Source organism: Alligator mississippiensis, chromosome 1 (assembly GCF_030867095.1).
Source record: "Alligator mississippiensis isolate rAllMis1 chromosome 1, rAllMis1, whole genome shotgun sequence".
NCBI classification, from domain to species: domain Eukaryota; kingdom Metazoa; phylum Chordata; order Crocodylia; family Alligatoridae; genus Alligator; species Alligator mississippiensis.
In genome coordinates this window covers 153,677,738-153,696,328 of record NC_081824.1, presented here as the reverse complement: position 1 = coordinate 153,696,328, position 18,591 = coordinate 153,677,738, and the positions used below count along the sequence as shown (strand labels likewise).

The window sequence follows — 18,591 nt, the reverse complement described above, 5'->3', positions numbered from 1 at the left end:
AGATAATCATCTAGCTTGTAATCGCTCTTTCTAGAAGGTAAGCAACTGCAATATGTAGTTATATATTAGAATACAATCCTATGGGAATCCTTGGACTCCCTCTTCAGACTAACACAGCTAACTACATCTCCCCCTCTTGTGACAAACATGCATGAAAGCTCATATTGTTGCTCTGCTGAAGAATCTGGGAATAAGACTTTTGTTGACTTTGATACTGAGAATTTATAGGTTTAACTTTAATGAGCCTGCCTGTTTTAACACACTTGCTTTTTTTGGTTTTCTGCTCAAGAGCACATCCATCAGCACAGTCTGGTTTTTTTTCCTACCCAAAACAAAACTGTGGTATCTAGTTAAATGTTGAACTGCAAAACAAAATAAGCTGAAGCCACAGGCTTGTCCAAATAAGAATTAACTAGCTCATCCTAGCTCCACCCTTAGCAAACTTCTCAAGTGGTAGGACCAGCATTATTTAGACAAGCCTTTAAAAGGGTAGCTAATGTGTTGGCTGCTATGGTGTTCTTCTGATCTTTATTAAGAGTGTATAGTCCATCTTGTGTAATGTTTAACTTCAGCGTGACTTCCTGTGAGTAGTGGGATCACAGGTCAGACCCTACATCGCCATGTATAAAGGACATGTGTTCCCTTGTATCTGAACCCAGGGGGCTTTTGTGAATCTGTTTCATATAATCCTAAATGTAGGAGTGAAACAAAAATATCTTTCCCTTTACCAATAAATAAAATAAGCTTCAATTAATATTTTAACATTAAAAGAACAGCATCACTGGGTCCACCTACTAATCAGTGCATTTTTTGTACAATGCTAATTCCTTTGCAGCACAAAGTCCAGGATTATCGAGATCTAACACAGCTAACTCTAAGGAACAGGGCCAGGACAATTTTCTAGGAGAAAGCCAGTGACTGTGTAAAAAATCCTTCTAGAGTTAAAGTGCATAGAAACTTACTACTTTGTTCAGCTTGGTTGTATCATTGTCTCTGAAGTTTATAGCCTGATAAAAGGGACTTAATTAACCTGTTAGGATTGTTAATTTAAAAAAAAAATTTTAGTAGTCTTGGAGATTAAACCCTTCTTTTTTATAGGATGGGAACTATACCAGCCAATGGTAGTGAAAATTATTTCCCTACATATTGACATATCTCAGATCAACATGGAGGGACCTTCAGGCAGCAAAAAATATTTAAGGCACTCTCCTTATTTAAATCCAAGGTATTCTTATAATCCTCAACCATATCATTTTATGGACATTTACATGTTGCTTAATATGCAGTCAAAGATGTCAACTAACACCAAGCGTAGTGGTGGCTTTTTGAGACTTGTTAACTTTTTCAAGGGGAATTAGGCTGAGATCATCAAACCCATTTCATATATGCCACTGGGCGGGATTTGCATTAACGCTGCAGAAATGGAAGGGTCTGTAATCTATGTCCACACTCCTTTGCTATCTAATCTCCCATAAGGCAAAGACTTGTTTAAGAGGAAGTGGTAAGGCTAGACGTTCAAGAACGTTTGTTTTATTTTTAGTGAGAAGAGTTAGAAAACGAGAAATAAAAATGGGGAGCAGTAAAAGTTAACTATAAAATTGCACTCTGAAAGTTGTACCTACAAAAGATGCAAACTGGTTTTACTCACAAGGTCTTTTGTAGGATTTCGAACACGGAAAAAATACACAACTAAAGAAGTGGGCAGGAGCTCCCAGACAAAAAGGATCACTCCAAATACGACATACCCAGCATCTCCCAGCTGACACTTGAGATCTGCCTGTTGAAAAGTCAGAGAGGACTTGTGGTTAGAAATGAGAATGTAAGTTAGGTTACAAACTGTTAGAACCCATGACAAGACAGAGCTTGCTAACAGTGAACTGTATATAAACAGTTAGCTTTTCCTAAAAAAGAAAAGCAGCAACTTAGCCTGGCTATCAGTACTTAATTATTATAACCCATTTGGAAAGAAACAAACTCTGCATTTTGTTGAAGAGTTTTCACTTGCCTCTCTTTTTTGTTTTTCCTTTTCGTGATTATCTTCCTTGATTTCCCCTCTCTCCCTTCCACACCCAAGGCTGTCGCCGAGACTTTCCCTTCTTGCCCCTCCCCACCCAAGACCTGAGCACAGTGCCTGCCTGCCAAGCTTTGAGACTGCTGAGAAAGTGACACAGCTGCATTAGAAAATGAGAAGCTAGCTTTGTCATTTCTTGTAACTGATGAGGAGTGTAGGGGCCAAGCAGTGCACAACTTCTGGGGGCACAGCTGACTCTTCAGCTTTTAAATTTAAAAGATCTGACATTACCAAACCGTGCACACTGTTAGTCTAAGCAATTGTTGTGTTATCTTTGAATTCCTTCCCAGTCTTCCTGCTGCTGTTCAATACAGTCCTTGAGATGGGACTGTGTCCTTGTACAGCGCCTCAGAAAAGCAGGGATTGACTTCATCTGGGTTCCCTGGATAGGACCATAATACACAGGATGACCTAAACTTTCAGAAGTGACTAATTTTTGGGTGCCCCACCTCAGATCTCTTTAAGACAGCTGTAACTGGTCATCCAAGAGGTAATATACCCAATGCAACTAGTCATTTTTAAATATTTAGCCTGGTTATTAGTAAGTTCTGAGTTCCTAAAACACCAGAGGCTTTACAAGTGTATTATGGTAGCATGATGGCTGCCCTCTTGGCTGACACATTGGGAACTAATGCAAGGACCACCAGAGTTAAAGGCACAGGCTATTCTGATACCATCAGAGGAGGTAATGCACTCTTGCAAGTGGGCTTCAATAGCAGGCAGCATGTACTGCAATGGTCCAGGCCTCTGGCAGGCAGAAACAATAGGCCTTTATGAAGGTGAGTGCCTTCCTGTCCTTGTGGCAGCTGAGGAGAAGCATAAAACCCAGGAAAGTAGCTTGGATATAGGGCTATCCACTGAACTGTGTTGCCCTCACTTTTAGGCCAACCCCTATAGATAAAGATCCACTGGAACCTCAATGTTATCCTCTTCACCTTTAAGTGATGTGAATAATGGGCACTGACAGAAGTGACATTTATCGTGCAATCGGTCCCCTGAAAGCACTCTATAGCTGGGTCGTGACAGAAGTGCATGGCTACAGAGTGCTTTGAAAGAGGCTGATTGCACGACAAATTAACTGTCATCCAATGAGGGTTCAAATGAAGGTGCTCCAAAGCAGAACCCCTTAGGTAACTTCTGTTAGGCCCATCCCAGTCCCATCCCACCCCACCTCTGGTGCTCTCTGAAGAAGGAAGGAGAATGAGGGAGTGGAAGGGAGCTGATGTCTAGGGTTTGCCCAGCCTGAGCTGGGAGGGGGAGGTGGGGGAAGCAGGTGGATTGGTGGTTTTTTGACTGCTTTTTCTCCTATAAATTATTTTTTCTCTATAGTTTTATGACTAAGGATTGTGGTTCCTGTTTCTGGGAGAGACCAACTTATCATTGAATTTTAAAAATGAATTGAAAGGATTTTTTTGCATTACTAATTGTGCAACAGTGCTTCTTATCAGTAGTTAATCAGTATGCAGCATGCAACATTTCCTTCTTAGCTGTAATCTTCATACTTGCCTGATCTGATACATTGTACCAATCATAATCAAAAGAATTGACTTTCTTGGTTTGAGAAAAAGATAAGATGAATAGGTTGTAACAGGCTCGCGAGGTATAAAGCAGTATAACGGTCACTCCTATACTTGTCACTTGACATACAGATGAACCCTAGAAGAGAGAGTGAAACATGTTTTAATATTGGTGTGTCTGATATTGGCAAGATGATCAGTCTGTATGGTCTTTGGGAGTCTCTGCCTTTTGGGGGGTTTAATCTGCAATTTTTAATGTAAGTGGCTTACCATGTGAGGGAGGTACTTCTAGACACTAGAGGGAAGAGTCAGTTACTCTGCCTACAGCTGCAGAAAGTGCTAATCTTTAAATACTTGGAATAGCATCCTCAGGATTAGCGATAGGAAAGAAAACCTATTTGCTAGATCACCCAGTCCATCCTTATATAGCCAGGAAGACCACATCAGAGGGAGAACATCCTGTATCAGATATTGAACTGATTATTAAGTACAGAATACCTAGTAACAGATTTGGATCAAGCACATTTTATAAGTGCAGCACATCCTGCCCTGCAGATCGTTCTAGTTCAGGGTCAACAATACAGCCTCAGGGAGGGGGGTAAAGTGGGAGAGAGGACTGGAAGAGTAGGGTGAGCATGGGGGCAGTAAGTAGATTTGGCATCAGGAGGTTGGAATTAGGTCATGGAATGTTTTTGTGAATCTGGAGAGGCTTCGAAATACTCAGAGAAAGGAGATGGCATGACCCACTTACAGGAATGAGAAAGTAACCTAACTACTGTGTGCTGAACCCTCAGAAACTCAGCACAGAGACAGACTCAATGCCTGTATAAATAAGAATTAGTTTTGCTTTCCTCTCCAGTGCAAAGCTTAGTCCTCTTCCTGGGGTCATCTAAGCAGATGTGAACCTAGTAATGTCTCTGCCACTACTGTGGCTGGCAGTGGAGCGCCCTTGTCTCTCATGCTTTATAGTTGTAGAATACTGTAAAATGTTTTCAGTTTTGTTTCCATGAGGTGTGTCATGGCCATGATGTGTAAGAGGACAATTTTTAGGGTTTGGACAAAAATTACTGCCTGTGAATGCAGGGAACTGGACCTGAGGGTCTATGAGGCCCTATGCAGCCTTTTTGTTCTTAATTTGAGACAGGATGTGATTAATGAGCCTATGAGGCAGGACTAAGGTTTGGAGAATTTTCCAGTGTTCTTCTGGGCTAGGGACAGACATTATACATAAACTGGTTTAAGTGATCAGAAACTGGTTTAAACCTGTAACAGAACATAAATTCAGTGCACATACACCCATTTCAAAATGGCTGAAACTGATTTAAGATAATCCTGGCTGAATGTAGTATCAGACTTAACTGATTTGGGTCAAACCAGTTTATGCAATTTCTGTCCCAGACCCCTTCCTGGTTTAAGTTAAACTAGAGTCCCCCAGCATCCCAGATGCTTTGCAGCCCTGAGCTGTGCTGTGCTCTCTGCTCCAGAGAACAGAGCTGGCCATGCCCCTCTGCTCCCTAGTTAGAGCTCTGGCAGAGACTGCAGGGACAGAAGGGTCTGCCTGGCTCCCCCCCCCCCCTTTGCTGCTTGCTGCTCAAGCAGGGATTCCCCTCTCCCTTCCTCCCTCCCATCTCTCACAGCACAGACCCCAGCCCCATGGACCCTAGGCATGTGGTATGCTAGCTAACGCTGAGAGGTGTCTGTGTATGTGTGTCTCTAATTTCACTGAGACAGGCGGACACAATAGTGTCCGCTTAGGGCTTTTTGGAGCTAATCAACAGGTCAGCTGGTAATGTTCCTCCATTCCTTCCATGGAAAAAGCTGCTTAAGAAGAGCTTGAACTAATGGGAAAGGCAAGATTTGTTGATGGGCTGATAAATGCTGTGTTATCAGCCCCCCGCTGGCTCCCTTACCTGTCAGGTTTGCAGACAGTATGAAGAAGCAGGGAAAGATAGATTGAAAAGGTCAGTATCATCAACAGATGCATGCACTGCACCCCCGCATTGCCTCATGGGGTGTGCACACTGCACACACTTTCCCCTTCACCAAGGGCTGGGGGCTGACAGCTGACAACAATTCCACCAAAAGCCTGGGACTGTGCAGGCCAGGGTCGAGGTTTACACCCCTCCTTAATCAAAGCATCCTGCTGGGACCTGGCCACACCCCCTCCCTCCCCTCAGCTCAGCACTGTTGAAGGGGAGGAAGGGCTGCTCCAGCACTCCCCGGCTTCTAGCCTGAGCCACTGAAGGCATGAGCCTGCAATTGTTCAGTCCAGAGAGAATGTCTGTGCAGTTGCAAACTTATTTAATCTAGGCAGGTTACACTAACCTGAAAAGGTTGATTCAATTCAGACTCAGGCTTTTTTGAATGTCTGTCCCTAGCCCTGAAAATCAAGCAAACATTCACACCAGGACACTATGGAAAGGAAAAGGCTCAAAAGTTGATGGTTGGCTTGGTGGCAAATGAAGAAAACAGAATTAGGACCAGAGTGGTGTGTGGATCAGTAGCAGCAATATAATTCAGCCCCTTAGGGAAAGTGAAATGCTTCATTTCCATCCCATGGGACACCCCCTACCATCCTCTTTCCTTTAGCACAAATGTATAGTACTATAAATGGATCCAAAGCATAAGAGTACTGGGAAGCTGCTGTTCTCATCATGGGACCTCTTACAGTGGTAGGTGCAGGGGCAGATCCAGAATTTGGCAAGTGGGGGGCGGTTGGGACCAGCCACTCATATGACAGGGATGGCTGTGCCCCGCTTCCCAGCCTCTACCTCCCAACCCACATGTTGGGAGAGGAGGGGAACCACCCTGAAGGAGCCTCCGGGGACTTTTTAAAGTTCTCAGAGAGGCTAAGCAAACTCCCTTCCTGTCTGCGCTCAAAGGCATGTTCCCTCCCTTCCTCTTATGCCTCCCTCCTCCAGTTGCTGCTGTTTTTCCTGCTATCCCAGCAGTGGGATGCTTCAGAGCTACTCCTGCCTGCTCCTGCCAGGCTGTATGGGGACTGGACTTATCTGGGATCAACAGCAGCAGCAATGAGAGGGACTGGGTTTCCCCACACTGCCTGGTCTCCCCAGGAACAGGCGTGGGAAGCTGCAGTTGCAGCCCCAGTCACTGCCCTAAGTGAGCTCAGTCCCCGCACAGCTCAGCTGAAGTAGGCAGGAGCAGCTCTGAAGAGTCCCCTACCCCCAGGACAGTGGAGAAAGGAAGAAGGGAAGGGGAAGGGACATGCCTCTGAGCCTGGAGGAGATGGGGGCGGGATAGGGTGGGGGGAGAGGTGAGAGGCTCCAGCAGCACATACCAATCTGCAAGGGGGGGTGCAGCCATGCCACTGCACCCCTTCTGGATCTGCCCCTGGGTAGGGGAAATGAGAAAGCCTCCTTGGACAAAAAGCATTAACTCCAAGTTCTCTAGGGGGCACTGGTAGTAAGATTAAAGGCATGGAACAACATGGAGACAGTTATTTAATTACTGTCTTATTTTACCATGCTGTCATGCTCCAGAACAGTCCCACAAAATACAAAACCTTTCTCTACATGTTTTTTTTTTTCTGTATGAAGGCCATTTCTCCCTTATAGTTACCAGGAAATGTAAAGGAACGTGAGACTTTTAATAGCTGAGACCAACTATACACCAGCTCTATTATTTTCTCTTTACATGGGCAGGCAGCACGAAATAGCCAAGGGCAGAGGTGGGCAACAGCCCAGCACAAGTGCCAAAATGAAGCACACAAAGGCATTTTGCTTGGCACATGCTCCTTGGGGCAGAGAGTGGGGAAGGGGCCTGGGCTGCACTGCCACAACAAGGATTGAGCCCCTCATGGCTTCCCTGTCATCCAACTCTGGCACGCCAACATCTTACAAGTCAAGGTTGCAGGTGTTTTTAGCACTCTCCCCAAAAATGTTGCTGATCCATGGTCCTGGGACTTGTCTGACTTCACTTCCCCTCAAATTTGCCACTGACTAGTTGCAAAACATTGGGCAGGGGCTTTAACCTCTTCATAACCCAGTTGTCAGAAAGGAGCCTTTCCAGGGAAGGCTGTACAAAAAGTGAAGACAACTATTGCTATGACAGGCTGCATTACCATGAGATGTTGCATGCAGTTGTTTAACTGTACTGATATTATGGTGCTTACTGTCATGTCCACGGGATAGAGATCCTTTCTCCCTCCTTCAAGAAGGGTGGAAATTGTGGTCTGACTGTGGATTTTTCTTCAGGTGTGCTCCACTTTGCAGTTGTTCCAGACACCTGGAGCAATAGTCTCCTCAGCATCTGGCCTGCCTGACTTGGGTGCTTGGGTTACTTCAACACTTGCTAGACACTTTAGTTCTCACCTGCCATTCCCAGCTCACCTTTCCTTTTTGTGTAAGCTATGAGAAAGCCATGAGTAACTGTGAGGACAAGAACTGGCTGTGAGCTGTGTTGGAGAGGGGAAAGGCAAACCTTAGCTGATTCTTTCTTTTTTCATTAATGTTTTAGAAGCTGAACACATTCAATACATTGCATATAAACCTAACCATTAACAGAGGAAGAAAAACTGTTCTTGAGAGAATATATAGGCGTCATCCCCCTTCAACAATCATTTCTTTTGATTGACAGGCATCCTGGCACAGCCTCTCAGCTCGGGTATTCTATAAACATGTTTAAAAAAATAACCAGATGACTAAAGACTTTGTCTCAGATGATGTGTTAAGCTCATCAATCAATGCTTCCTGGAGGTATGGGTACAATAGTGTAGTTCTACCTGATTGAACAGCCTGATTTAAAATGCTGAAGATAGTACTAGAAATGCCACTTTGAACAGGAGCTTAATATGTTGGCCGGCCTGACCTATGTTTGTAGTTTTCTGAGCTTGGGCATATAAGTGAACTGAAACCAAAAACACAATACGTAGCAGTGAAAACTGTGGTCTTACTAGCAGATGGGAAATGCTATACAGAGGAAACAGTTATATTAGACACTTCTCCCTTCTCGCTCCATGTTGGCAAATCTACTATGTTGTCATGGAAATGGAGAGGAAGGCTGCTGACGGGAGCTGCTGTGAGCGTATCTTTACTCAGTTCTTTGCTTTCAAGAAGCAGAAGGTGTCTGGTATTTTCCATGTGGGTTTCCCCACACTGCTACAGTCTTTTTTTTAATTTCTTTTGACATGGGGGGAGGCAAAGGGCTGGTGCAACACGATATTTAAATATGATGTGTCTTTGATAACTTCTAGCTGAACAAATAAAAATGTCCTTTGTTCCCTGTGGACCAAATCCTCTTGGCCGTGTTCCAACCTACCAGATAGGACAGAGGCTAGAAAGATACAGGATGGGGAAGGGAGAAATAAGGTAGGAGGATTTCTTTCTCCCACACAGACTATTACAATTTGCAGTAGCTCTTTACATGTCTGCATCAAAATAATGAAGAGATGCCCCGTCCCCCTCATCCCCCCGACAAAGTGACAGGGCTTCTAGTCATGTATGCTCAGCTTCTTTCCTGCAAAGACCCTCCATAGAGTGGGACTCTGTCCTATGCATGGGTTTTCTGCCTTATGGGCAGATTTCCCAATTTTCATTGCAACATTAGCAAAACTCCCATTGGAGTTCAATAAGAAAATAAGTACTAGTTCATTACAAGCTCTACATTCAAAGCATAAACAAGAGCCATGTCTCACACTACACCTGGCAGGTGTTAAATACACTTACAATATGAGAAACCATGTGTTCAAGCAGTAAAACAGGTGCAAAGTGCACTCACATAATATCCAAGTTATGACTTTTCACATGAGGAGTATCTCCAGATTGCAATAAGTAAAGTGTGTTCAGCTATTGCCAGACTGGTCCACAAAAATAACGGGAGCAATCTGTGATCCTCACCCAGCCGTAACATCATCCAGGGACTCCTTTGTTATGCCAAGTCTCCAGGTGGGATAAAGAAAGCCACACATGTCAGAAGGAAGGATCCCGGATCTTTTACTTGTCAGGTTCCTTCAGGATTAAGTTGAAAGCTGAGTGCCTGCAGCCCCGGAGGCTCTGGGGGGCAGGACTGACAATCAGCTGATTGTTGGTCCCAGCACCATTGTAAAAATTACCATCAACTGGTCAGAAAATGTTCTAACGTGAATACTGCATGGATTTAACACATAGTAAGTGTCCCATGAAACAAGGCCCCAAGTGTGCATGTTCTGTCTTATTAATTTCAGGGGAGCCGTTCTCTGCTCATAGTGTTCTGAAGTAAAATAGATCAGCATAGCATCAGGAGGAAGAAATGGAATAGAAGATTCTACCAGAGCCCCCACGTGGTAAACAATACTTCATTACAGAATCTTATAGTTTTGCCATTTATGTGAAATACATAAACTCAATTACTAATAAAAATAATGCCTTTTGATCACCAAATGACGGAGTTGGGGTAGGAGGGTGGGGGGAGGCCAGGGAGTAAAATCAAAGCTGCATTTTTAAGTCTACCAATCAGTAACTAGCTTTCAGCTGATGCAGTGTGGCTGGATTTCATTAAATGGAAAAATAGAGAAATAAAGGGAATACTTTTCTTCTAGGATTTTTTTGTCAGTAATTGAGTTTTCAAATGTTACAGTCTTCTCATGGTGAGAAGGATGTCATTTTACTAGTCATTTTATTATACTTCAGTCACTTTAAGACTTACATTTAATGCAAAGCAGAAAGCTCAAAAATCTTGGGAAACATATTCTTTCATTATTTATAAATAAGGCACAAAACCCTACATTGACTTTTGTGTAAAATACCTGCTGACTTTGAAGTTACATCAGCTAGGACATTTTCTGCTTTAACATATTTCCAAATTGTTAACATACTGAAGTATTTAAAATATATACATGTATATACCGCAGAATATTGAAAGAGAATCTCTGTTTCTTCTAGGTTCTGTTCATAAAGCTTATGTATTTAAGACCCATTCTGAGTTACCAACAGAGAGGCATGCTCATTTATGAAATGACATTCATACATTACTATTTATTTTTACACATATGCCATTACCTTAAAGACTTAAAATAATAATTTGTTTGGATGAAGGCCCTAAAAGCCAAACTAGCTACATAAAGCAGTACTGAAACGTATCTTTTTCTGAAGTGGAGGCAGGAATCAGCTGACAAACATCTGGGAGAAAGTCCACCAATGTCAGCTCCTTCAAACTCCTGCTCTTATGGCAAAGTGCTAGGGAGTCTTTTAGTATTAATACAGAGCAGAAGGCACATTGGTAACTGCATGGAATAAAAGACTGAAGCAGAAGTTGCTGGCTTCTGGGGAATCCAAAGACTTCTAAACCTGAAGCGTCTTCCACTAAATTGTTTATTTTAGCTAAAAGTAGTCTTGAAATGAACTTGGAAGTCTACTTTACCTTGGATTCCAAATAAATGTTGGCTAAAGACATCTTGGAAATCTTATACAAACAGACAGAGAGTGAGATGGCACACAACACAAACAATGTGTCGTTAATTGCCACACGGACTGAGACGATGACTTTCCTCTCCGAATTCTCTGTTCTCACCAGCACAGCGCACGTTAGATTCACCAAGAGGAAGAGGAGACTGATGAAGAGAGAAACCAGATAGAGAGGTAACCTGTGGAGAGGAGAACAGGGTTTGAGAAATATCATTTAGCAAGTGTCAGCAATGCATCTGAAGCCGCGTGCAGAACAAAGGAAGACGCAGTCTCTCTGTCAAGTCTGTCACAGGTGACAGAGACCAGCTGCATAAATGCTCTATATGGCCTGGAGGTAGGGTGGCCATCATAGAGGACATTCCAGTTTTCTGCTACTCTGTCCTCTATTGATACGAAACCCAACACCTTTATGTCCTCTATTTGTCTCTTCAAAAGAGGACATAAAGGCCTCTGGTTTCGTATCAATAGAGGATAGAGGACAACCGGACTGTCCTCCATGATGGCCACCCTACCTGGAGGATGATTATGGCTCAGTTCACAGCTTTCTTAACCCTATGACAGGAAAGAACCCCCTGTGCATTATTTGTAAGGAGTGACATGGAAGACTGAGAGTCTTAACACACTCATGAGAAAAGCATGTGACAAATGTAGTGCATGTGTGCCTTCTAAACCCATTTAAAACAAACATGTAGTTGCCTGTGCTCTGCACAGCAAACTGGCCCCCAACCCCTCTGATCAACAGCCAGCTCTGAATAATGCAAACAGTTCTAGGCCTTGTACCTAGTCACTGCCATGAGGATTACCCCTGGCTACTAGTTTGTCACACATATTTTATATCCAATTAGGCAGCACTCATTATATTCTGAAAATCACTTGACACTTCGTTTCCATCTCCTTTTTCTCTTCCCCAAAGAACTTAGTCACTTACAAGTTCTTGGAGGGAATGTTCAGAATTTGAGATATAAAAACTTGTTCCTGGCTTGGCACCTTGCAGGCGTGCACTAGGTAGATGGCAGTACGTACCTGTGCTGCCTCAACAGCAGAGGAGAGAGAGAAATGTGACTCAACTGCCCTCTCTGCCCCATCTGTGTGGGAGAAGGGATTGTAGCTTACTAGTAGCTGAGCTCCACCCTGTCTTTGTCCTGCCTCCTGTAGCGTTACCTGTTGTATAGATACCGTATGCCCAGGAGTTAAATGGCTCCTTACGCTACTTTGTTCCCATGTGCAACAGTAGAGCCAAGGCCAAGATCTGGCTCCATAAATAAGCAATAAGACCCAGCCTTATTGCTTGGTTGTTTCATCATCACAGCTGATTGAAGCCCCATCTGATAAAGTTTACAAAACAAAGTAAATGGGGAAAGGGCATGGAGCCATGACCCTCCCGGTCTGTTGGAAGTCTGAATTTGGATTTGGGTTGTAATAAACATCCAGGTTATCTTTTGGGAAATCAAAGTTCACCTTAAAAAAAAATGTTTACCAGTCTACACAGCAGTGAAAAATATTACCAGCCTTTACCCCAAGTCTATATTTTATGACTCATACTGTAAATTGAGAGTGCTGTTAGCTCATTTTCAAGAGCAATGAGGCCTCCCTTTGCTGGTAACTGGAAAAGAAAGGGTGCTTGCCCCCTAATCTCTGGTGTAACCCTTTTAATATGGGACAGTGGGAACTGAAGAAAAAAAATCCTTTGTGCATATGCTTTATGTGTATGATTCAACCCTAGTCTTTCTGGTTACATCAAAGAGTGACTATCTCTTACTCAGAGATGATGGAAATTCTCTCTCAGAAGGAAGATAGTGCTCACTGTAACTCTGTAAGGAGAGGACAGTTTCAGCTGTGGCAGAAGGGTACGATGTTCTGAAGCAGCTGCTTCACACCCCTGCTATCATGTCAAAGGGCATCATGGTCTGGCAGCTTCTACCTTTCCCATAGACTGACTGATAGCTGCGAAGAATTAGGCTCTTTGTCCTAGTGTAATATTGTGTCTTATAGTTTGCTAATTTCCCAAGAGGCTTTAATGGATATTTCTCTCTCTTTTCCTCCCCTCCCACTGCTCACTTTATGACCCATAACGTGCAGTATTCTGCTCTCCTATCTCAGCTTAGAAAAGCACTCTCATCAGGGCTCAGGTTGTAAGAGAGAGGTATGGATTGTCTTTTAAGCTCTGCCCACTTGAGAATCCATTTATGGTATCATGATCATGCAGTCCCAGGTCTCTAAGACCAACTCATTCAGCACAGGTCTCATGCTGTAGTGAGACTTGTAGATCCTGCTTGATACCTTGATCTTAGCTCCCCGAAGTGGCTCAGATGTTGTACAGGGCTCTGTTAAATTTCCTTCTCAATTAGGGGCAGAAAGAAAGTGTTGGCGTATTCCCAAACACTGGGAATGGAGGTGGGTGGATATGGAAAGGCACATGGCCCCTCAGATTTCTGCACCAATAGTGGGGCACAGGGCACAGGGCTGCAGCCTGGCCAGAGCCAGGACCCAGCAGCAGTGGGGGTCGTGGTGGCGGCATGATTTCTGCCCCAACAGCCAGACCCAATGCCCGCATCAGTGGGCTTGGCAGCATGGACTCATGTCCCCCAACTGCAGTGGCGACACAGAGCTGTGCCCTGCCTCAATGTCAGCACTTACACATCACCTATATTCCCCAGTTAATATGCTCCTGGTACCAAGATGAGTAGTCATATTAAGTAGATTGTGCAGCAATTTATAATATGATCTTCCCTCTCCTTTCTTAATTTAAGCAAAGAAATAGTTAATTGTTTTAGCAGTTTGTCACTGGCCATCTGAATTACACATATAAATGTATGGGGTGGGCCTCACAGCTCACAGCTATTGTTTCAGGTTCTGCCACTGGAGACAGGTAGTCCTTACCTTTAGTTCATGTTTGTGGAGCAGTCCCAGCAACCATAACAGCTACAGATTTGCCATTTTAAAAATGAAAACTTGTTCTCTGGACAGTAAGAAGACAGCATGGAGGTGTTACCACATCCTACTGCTGCACACAAGTCCAGTCCAACCCCTGATTCCCATGGCTAATCCTACATTCAGATTGCAAGATAAAGCAGAAATTCCATAAGCAACTATGACTGTCTTCCATTCACATGCACAACTGCAGGACCGTTTCTGAATTATTCAGCAATTGAATTGAAGTACCCTGTGACCTAGAATCCACTCCTTGTGTGTATCCCTCTTCCTGAAGGCTGTGCTTGGATAGCGTGTGGAAAGACCTATGCAAGATTTGCTGTGGCTATGCTTCAAGAGGTATGTGCAGATGTTTTCTGCTGCTTCTGTTTCCATTAAGGGATACATCCGTTAACTTTTGGTTGGAGCTTTGGAGCAAAATTTGGCAAAACCACCATGGTTTCCCTGCTTTAAAGGGGAAATCATGGCAACCTATCAAATTTCATGTGAGGCTTCCACCAGAAACCATAAATTAGCTGAGGCTTCTTTGCAACTCAGTCTTAGCTCATAGTGAATTGAGGTTGGCCCAAGTACCATGATTAAAATAAAATCCTAAGCTTGGTTTGGCTGTTCCATTATCAGCCTATGCTGGCACAGACCTACCAGTGAATCCATTTGCCATGGTGAGTAATTCTATTAGTGCATCAAGGAATGCTTTCTTTAGATTTATGATCTCTGAAGGGAAGGAATAATTGATTTTTTCAATATCTTGAAACTGTAAGTTCTTGATCTGTGTAAACCCAGGGTCACTCCTCACTCTTACCATTGCCCATTTACATAGTTGTTATCTATTGTATATCACATCTGGGTTACTTGTAGCTTTATAAAATATTATGGCCACGTCCAGACAAGCGAGCATGCGCCTGTTGTGGCATCTCAAAGCAGCTTGAGATGCCACAAGAGGCACACTGGGAATGAAAAAAATTTCCCTGCACTACATATTTGCAGTGTGGGCACTAATTTTGATACCAGGAAATCCTGGTATCAAAAAAAAACAAATGCCCATGCTGGGAAAAAGTGGCAAAGGGCACACTCTAGGAAGCAACTGGAGGATGGGTCCTCCAAAGAGATGCTCTAGCACCTGGCCAAAGCATCTCTTTGCCTGCCCCCTTCCCCTGCTGCTCCAGCAGCAGCAGCCATCGGGGCACTCATGCCCACTCCTGGCAAAGACCCCCAGAGGCATGGGGCCGCCTCAGACCAGCAGCTGCATATGGTGCCAGCCTGGCCCGACAGCATGTGTGGCACATGGAGGTAGGACCCGGCTGGGCCCGAGGGGATGCGGCTTCTGCCTGCAGTGCCACAAGCTGCAGGTGACAGCAGGAGCCGGCCCGGTTCTGTCCGAGGTTGTGTAGCCTGGGCCAAGGTGACCCCATGTACAGCCACCAGTCTGAGGTGTGCCCACACCACTGGGGGTCTCTGCCAGGAACAGGCATGAGCACTCCAGCGGCTGCTGCTGCTGCTGTTGCTGCTGCAGTGGGGGCTGTGGGCTGTGCAAGGGCAGGCAAAAGACCCATTCCCTCTTGAGTAGTCTCCCCTATCCCCACACACCCACAAACTCCCCCATGATCCACCCACTAACCCCACACCACCCCAAACCCCTGCACAATCCCACCACCCCCACAAACCCGACACCCACGTCTATACCGCTTCCCCCCCAAACTCGACACTCCCCCACACGTCTCACATCCTGTGTGCCCAGCTGCCAGACAGGACAGGACCTGCTGGCAGGAGCTGTGGCTGCAGGGGCAACTGCCACACCATGCCCACACTGGTGCTGGTACATGGGGTCCTGACCTGTGGGGGCTTCTGGTCCCAGGAAGCACTTGGGGGTGTGATGGGCAGGGGGAGGGGTGGAGGTAGCAGCAGTGGTGTGTGTGAGAGAAGGAGAGAAATGGAGGTCAGGGTAGGGGAGAGCTCCAGATAGGAGAGGCCGCCAGAGCCGGGCTTAGAGCCCCCTGCCCCCCTAGAGCAGCCTGTGCAGAAAGAGGCCAGCCTGGAAGGGAAGGGGCTTGCCCAGCCTGGTCTCTGAACTCAGTCATGGGTTTCCCAGGAATGGCATGGGGATTGCTGGGACTTGGGCACAGGCATGGGGAGCAAAACAGCAAGGGCTGGCACATGCCCAGGGCCACAAGGCAGCAAGTGGCACAGCTCCAGCTGGACTCATCCTGGTGTTGGGACGGAGCTGCGGCCAGGAGGGAGCTAGTGGAGGCAGGCAGGAGCTGTGGGTCAGGAGTGAGGGGCACTGGTGGGGCTATGGGTTGGGAGTGAGAGGCAAGGGCAGGGGCAGGGCACTGGCATCCCAGAGCTGCTCAGCATCCCACATCATGGTGAGCCAGGGGGGCAGAGGCAGCTCTGATTTTTCTGTGATAGAAAAACCAAAAGCAAATGCCAAAGTCTATAGATATTTAGAATTTATTTTATTGTGATGATAATGGCACTGAATTGCTTTAAACTTGTAAATATGTCTGTCACAACCCAAGGGTGTGATTTTTGTTTTGTGAGTGCTTCGGCACTGCTAAATTGCTCCCACTAAATTGCAGCTTCTTTGCACGGTGGAGTTTTCTGCTGCAGAGGAGAACCCCGGTGCAAAAGAATTCCCGCCACCAGTAGCTTTCTTTGCAGGGTGCATTTCTTTGTTGCAGCACAGAAATGCACGTTGCAAGGAGTTCCCGCCATTCGTATTCAAATTTGTGCCCCACCATTGGCTAGTTCTAAATTATTCCTACGTGGCAGCTAGTGATTGGCTTGCTAGCCGTATAAAGAGCTTGAGTGGTTTCCGCCCAAGTTGGAGGACTCCATGAACACCAGGAGGAGGAGACTTCACACTGTGTGAAGATCTCTAAGTGCTGCGGAGCCTATCGGACCCAGAGCATTTCAAGCAGGCAACAGCGGTCTGATCAGCCTCTCGCCTCTCCCCATTGGCGAGCGCAATCCTCAACGTATCCCTTTCCCTGCGCGCAAAAAGATCCACAGAGCCTAGCAAACTTCGTGTGAGTCTATTCAGAGCTCTTAGTCTCGAGTACTTTCTTCGGTTGGCGCAATGGGCTCGTGGTTTAGAGCCTCCAACCGGATGGGCTAGAAGAATGTTCACGGGAAGGAACTCTAGTCCACCTCTCTTCTTTTCTATCTGTAACCACAACTCAAGCAAGTTTTCCAGCCTACACCGCGACCATCTTCGGTGTAAGTAAACAATCTTTAAATCAACCATTACGCGTCCGTGACTAATTCTAGTGTGCCGCCTGTTTTCTCCAACCCAGCATGCCCGGGCTGCTGGCCATGGCCCGCGTGCACAAAAGGGCCCGGATCGCTCCCGGCCCGCACGATGTCAATAAAATATTGCTGAACTGATCTCTCTATATATAGTGGTGTTACATTTTAATTGCAGAAGAAAGCAGATTTGGGGTATTTTAATGAGAGAATTTGTATTTTTATCATAGAATTTGCCATTTTAAAACAGGGAACACCAGGATCCCTGATTGTGAGGCAAGTGACAGGACCCAGGCAGAGAAGCCTGCCCAGGGACCTAGCACCAGGGACCCAGCTGGAGGGCAGATGAGATGACTGACCTCCTAGGCATTTGGGGCCAGAAGGACATGCTTTCACAGTTTGAAGTGGGCTACCGCAAGGAGCACAACTTCTGGGTGACAGCTGCCCAGATGGCAGAGTGGGGCACTTGAAGGCCAACTGTGCAGCCACAGCTCATTGGCAGCTCACCCAGAGGGGCAGGTGGCTCTGCTGCAGTGCCTGTACCAGAGCTCAGGTGGTCGTGTGGTTCCCTTCTGGGTCTGGCAAGCATGCAGCCATGGGGCCACAAGTCCAAGGGGGCAGATGCTGTCACAGGTGGCAACAGGTCACAGCCAGGCAGCAGCCCCCACTGCCAGACTGCTGCAGTGGGTAGAGGCTGCAGGGGCCACTTTAGGTTAGGGCTGCTTCAGCAGTCCAGCTGGCACAAGGGGTAGTGCCCCAGATACCAACTGGCCAGGCATCAGAAGCTCCTGAGGGCAAGTAGCCCTGAGCTGCTCTTCAAGGCAGCTTGTTATACTACTGGGGCCAGCACAGGTCCTGGCTCCCCCTGGCTGAAGGTCTGGGAGGAAATGGGCAGTGTCACACATTCACCCACAGATTCACAGAAGTTTAGGACTGGAAGCTCATAGGGTCCAGCCCCCCTGCTCTGGGCAGGAAAGATTGCTGGAGTCAAATAAGCCCAGCAAGGTGTGCGTGGTCAATTTGCCCCAAGTGGTACAATTTGCCCCTCACCAAACTGCATGTTCAGGCATGTGTCCTGGGGCACAAATCTCTGGCACAAATTTGTGCCACTGCTATTTGAGTTGCTGCAATCACACATGCCTGCATGTGTGGATGCGCCTACATATTCAAAAATAAGGAAAAATATAATTCAGCTAACTACTATAGCCCCTCCCGTGTAGACATAGTTATACTACTATAATGTAGTTATACCAGTAGAATGATCAGTTTATGGGAAGGGGAATAAGTTACATGGGTACAAGGATTTATACCAATATATCTGCATCCACACTAAGAGTTGTGCCAGTTTATCAGGAAAAAAAGTCACATCTATAACCAACACTGTTTTGCAAGTACAAGATCTCTGGGTACAGCAGACTGATGAGTT

At 45.7% G+C, this 18,591-nt stretch overlaps 1 protein-coding gene across 1 annotated transcript in view; it reads right to left on the bottom strand.

Annotated features, from left to right (window-relative positions):
* GPR137B (G protein-coupled receptor 137B) overlaps nt 1–18,591 on the bottom strand; it is a 36,369-nt gene that overhangs the window by 5,629 nt on the left and 12,149 nt on the right. Inside the window, exons 3-5 of the mRNA XM_059715631.1 lie at nt 10,945–11,167; nt 3,574–3,727; nt 1,649–1,773 (exon numbers count right to left, since the gene is read on the bottom strand). Coding sequence (XP_059571614.1) covers nt 1,649–1,773; nt 3,574–3,727; nt 10,945–11,167 — 502 coding nt within the window. The remainder of the gene's footprint in view (nt 1–1,648; nt 1,774–3,573; nt 3,728–10,944; nt 11,168–18,591) is intronic.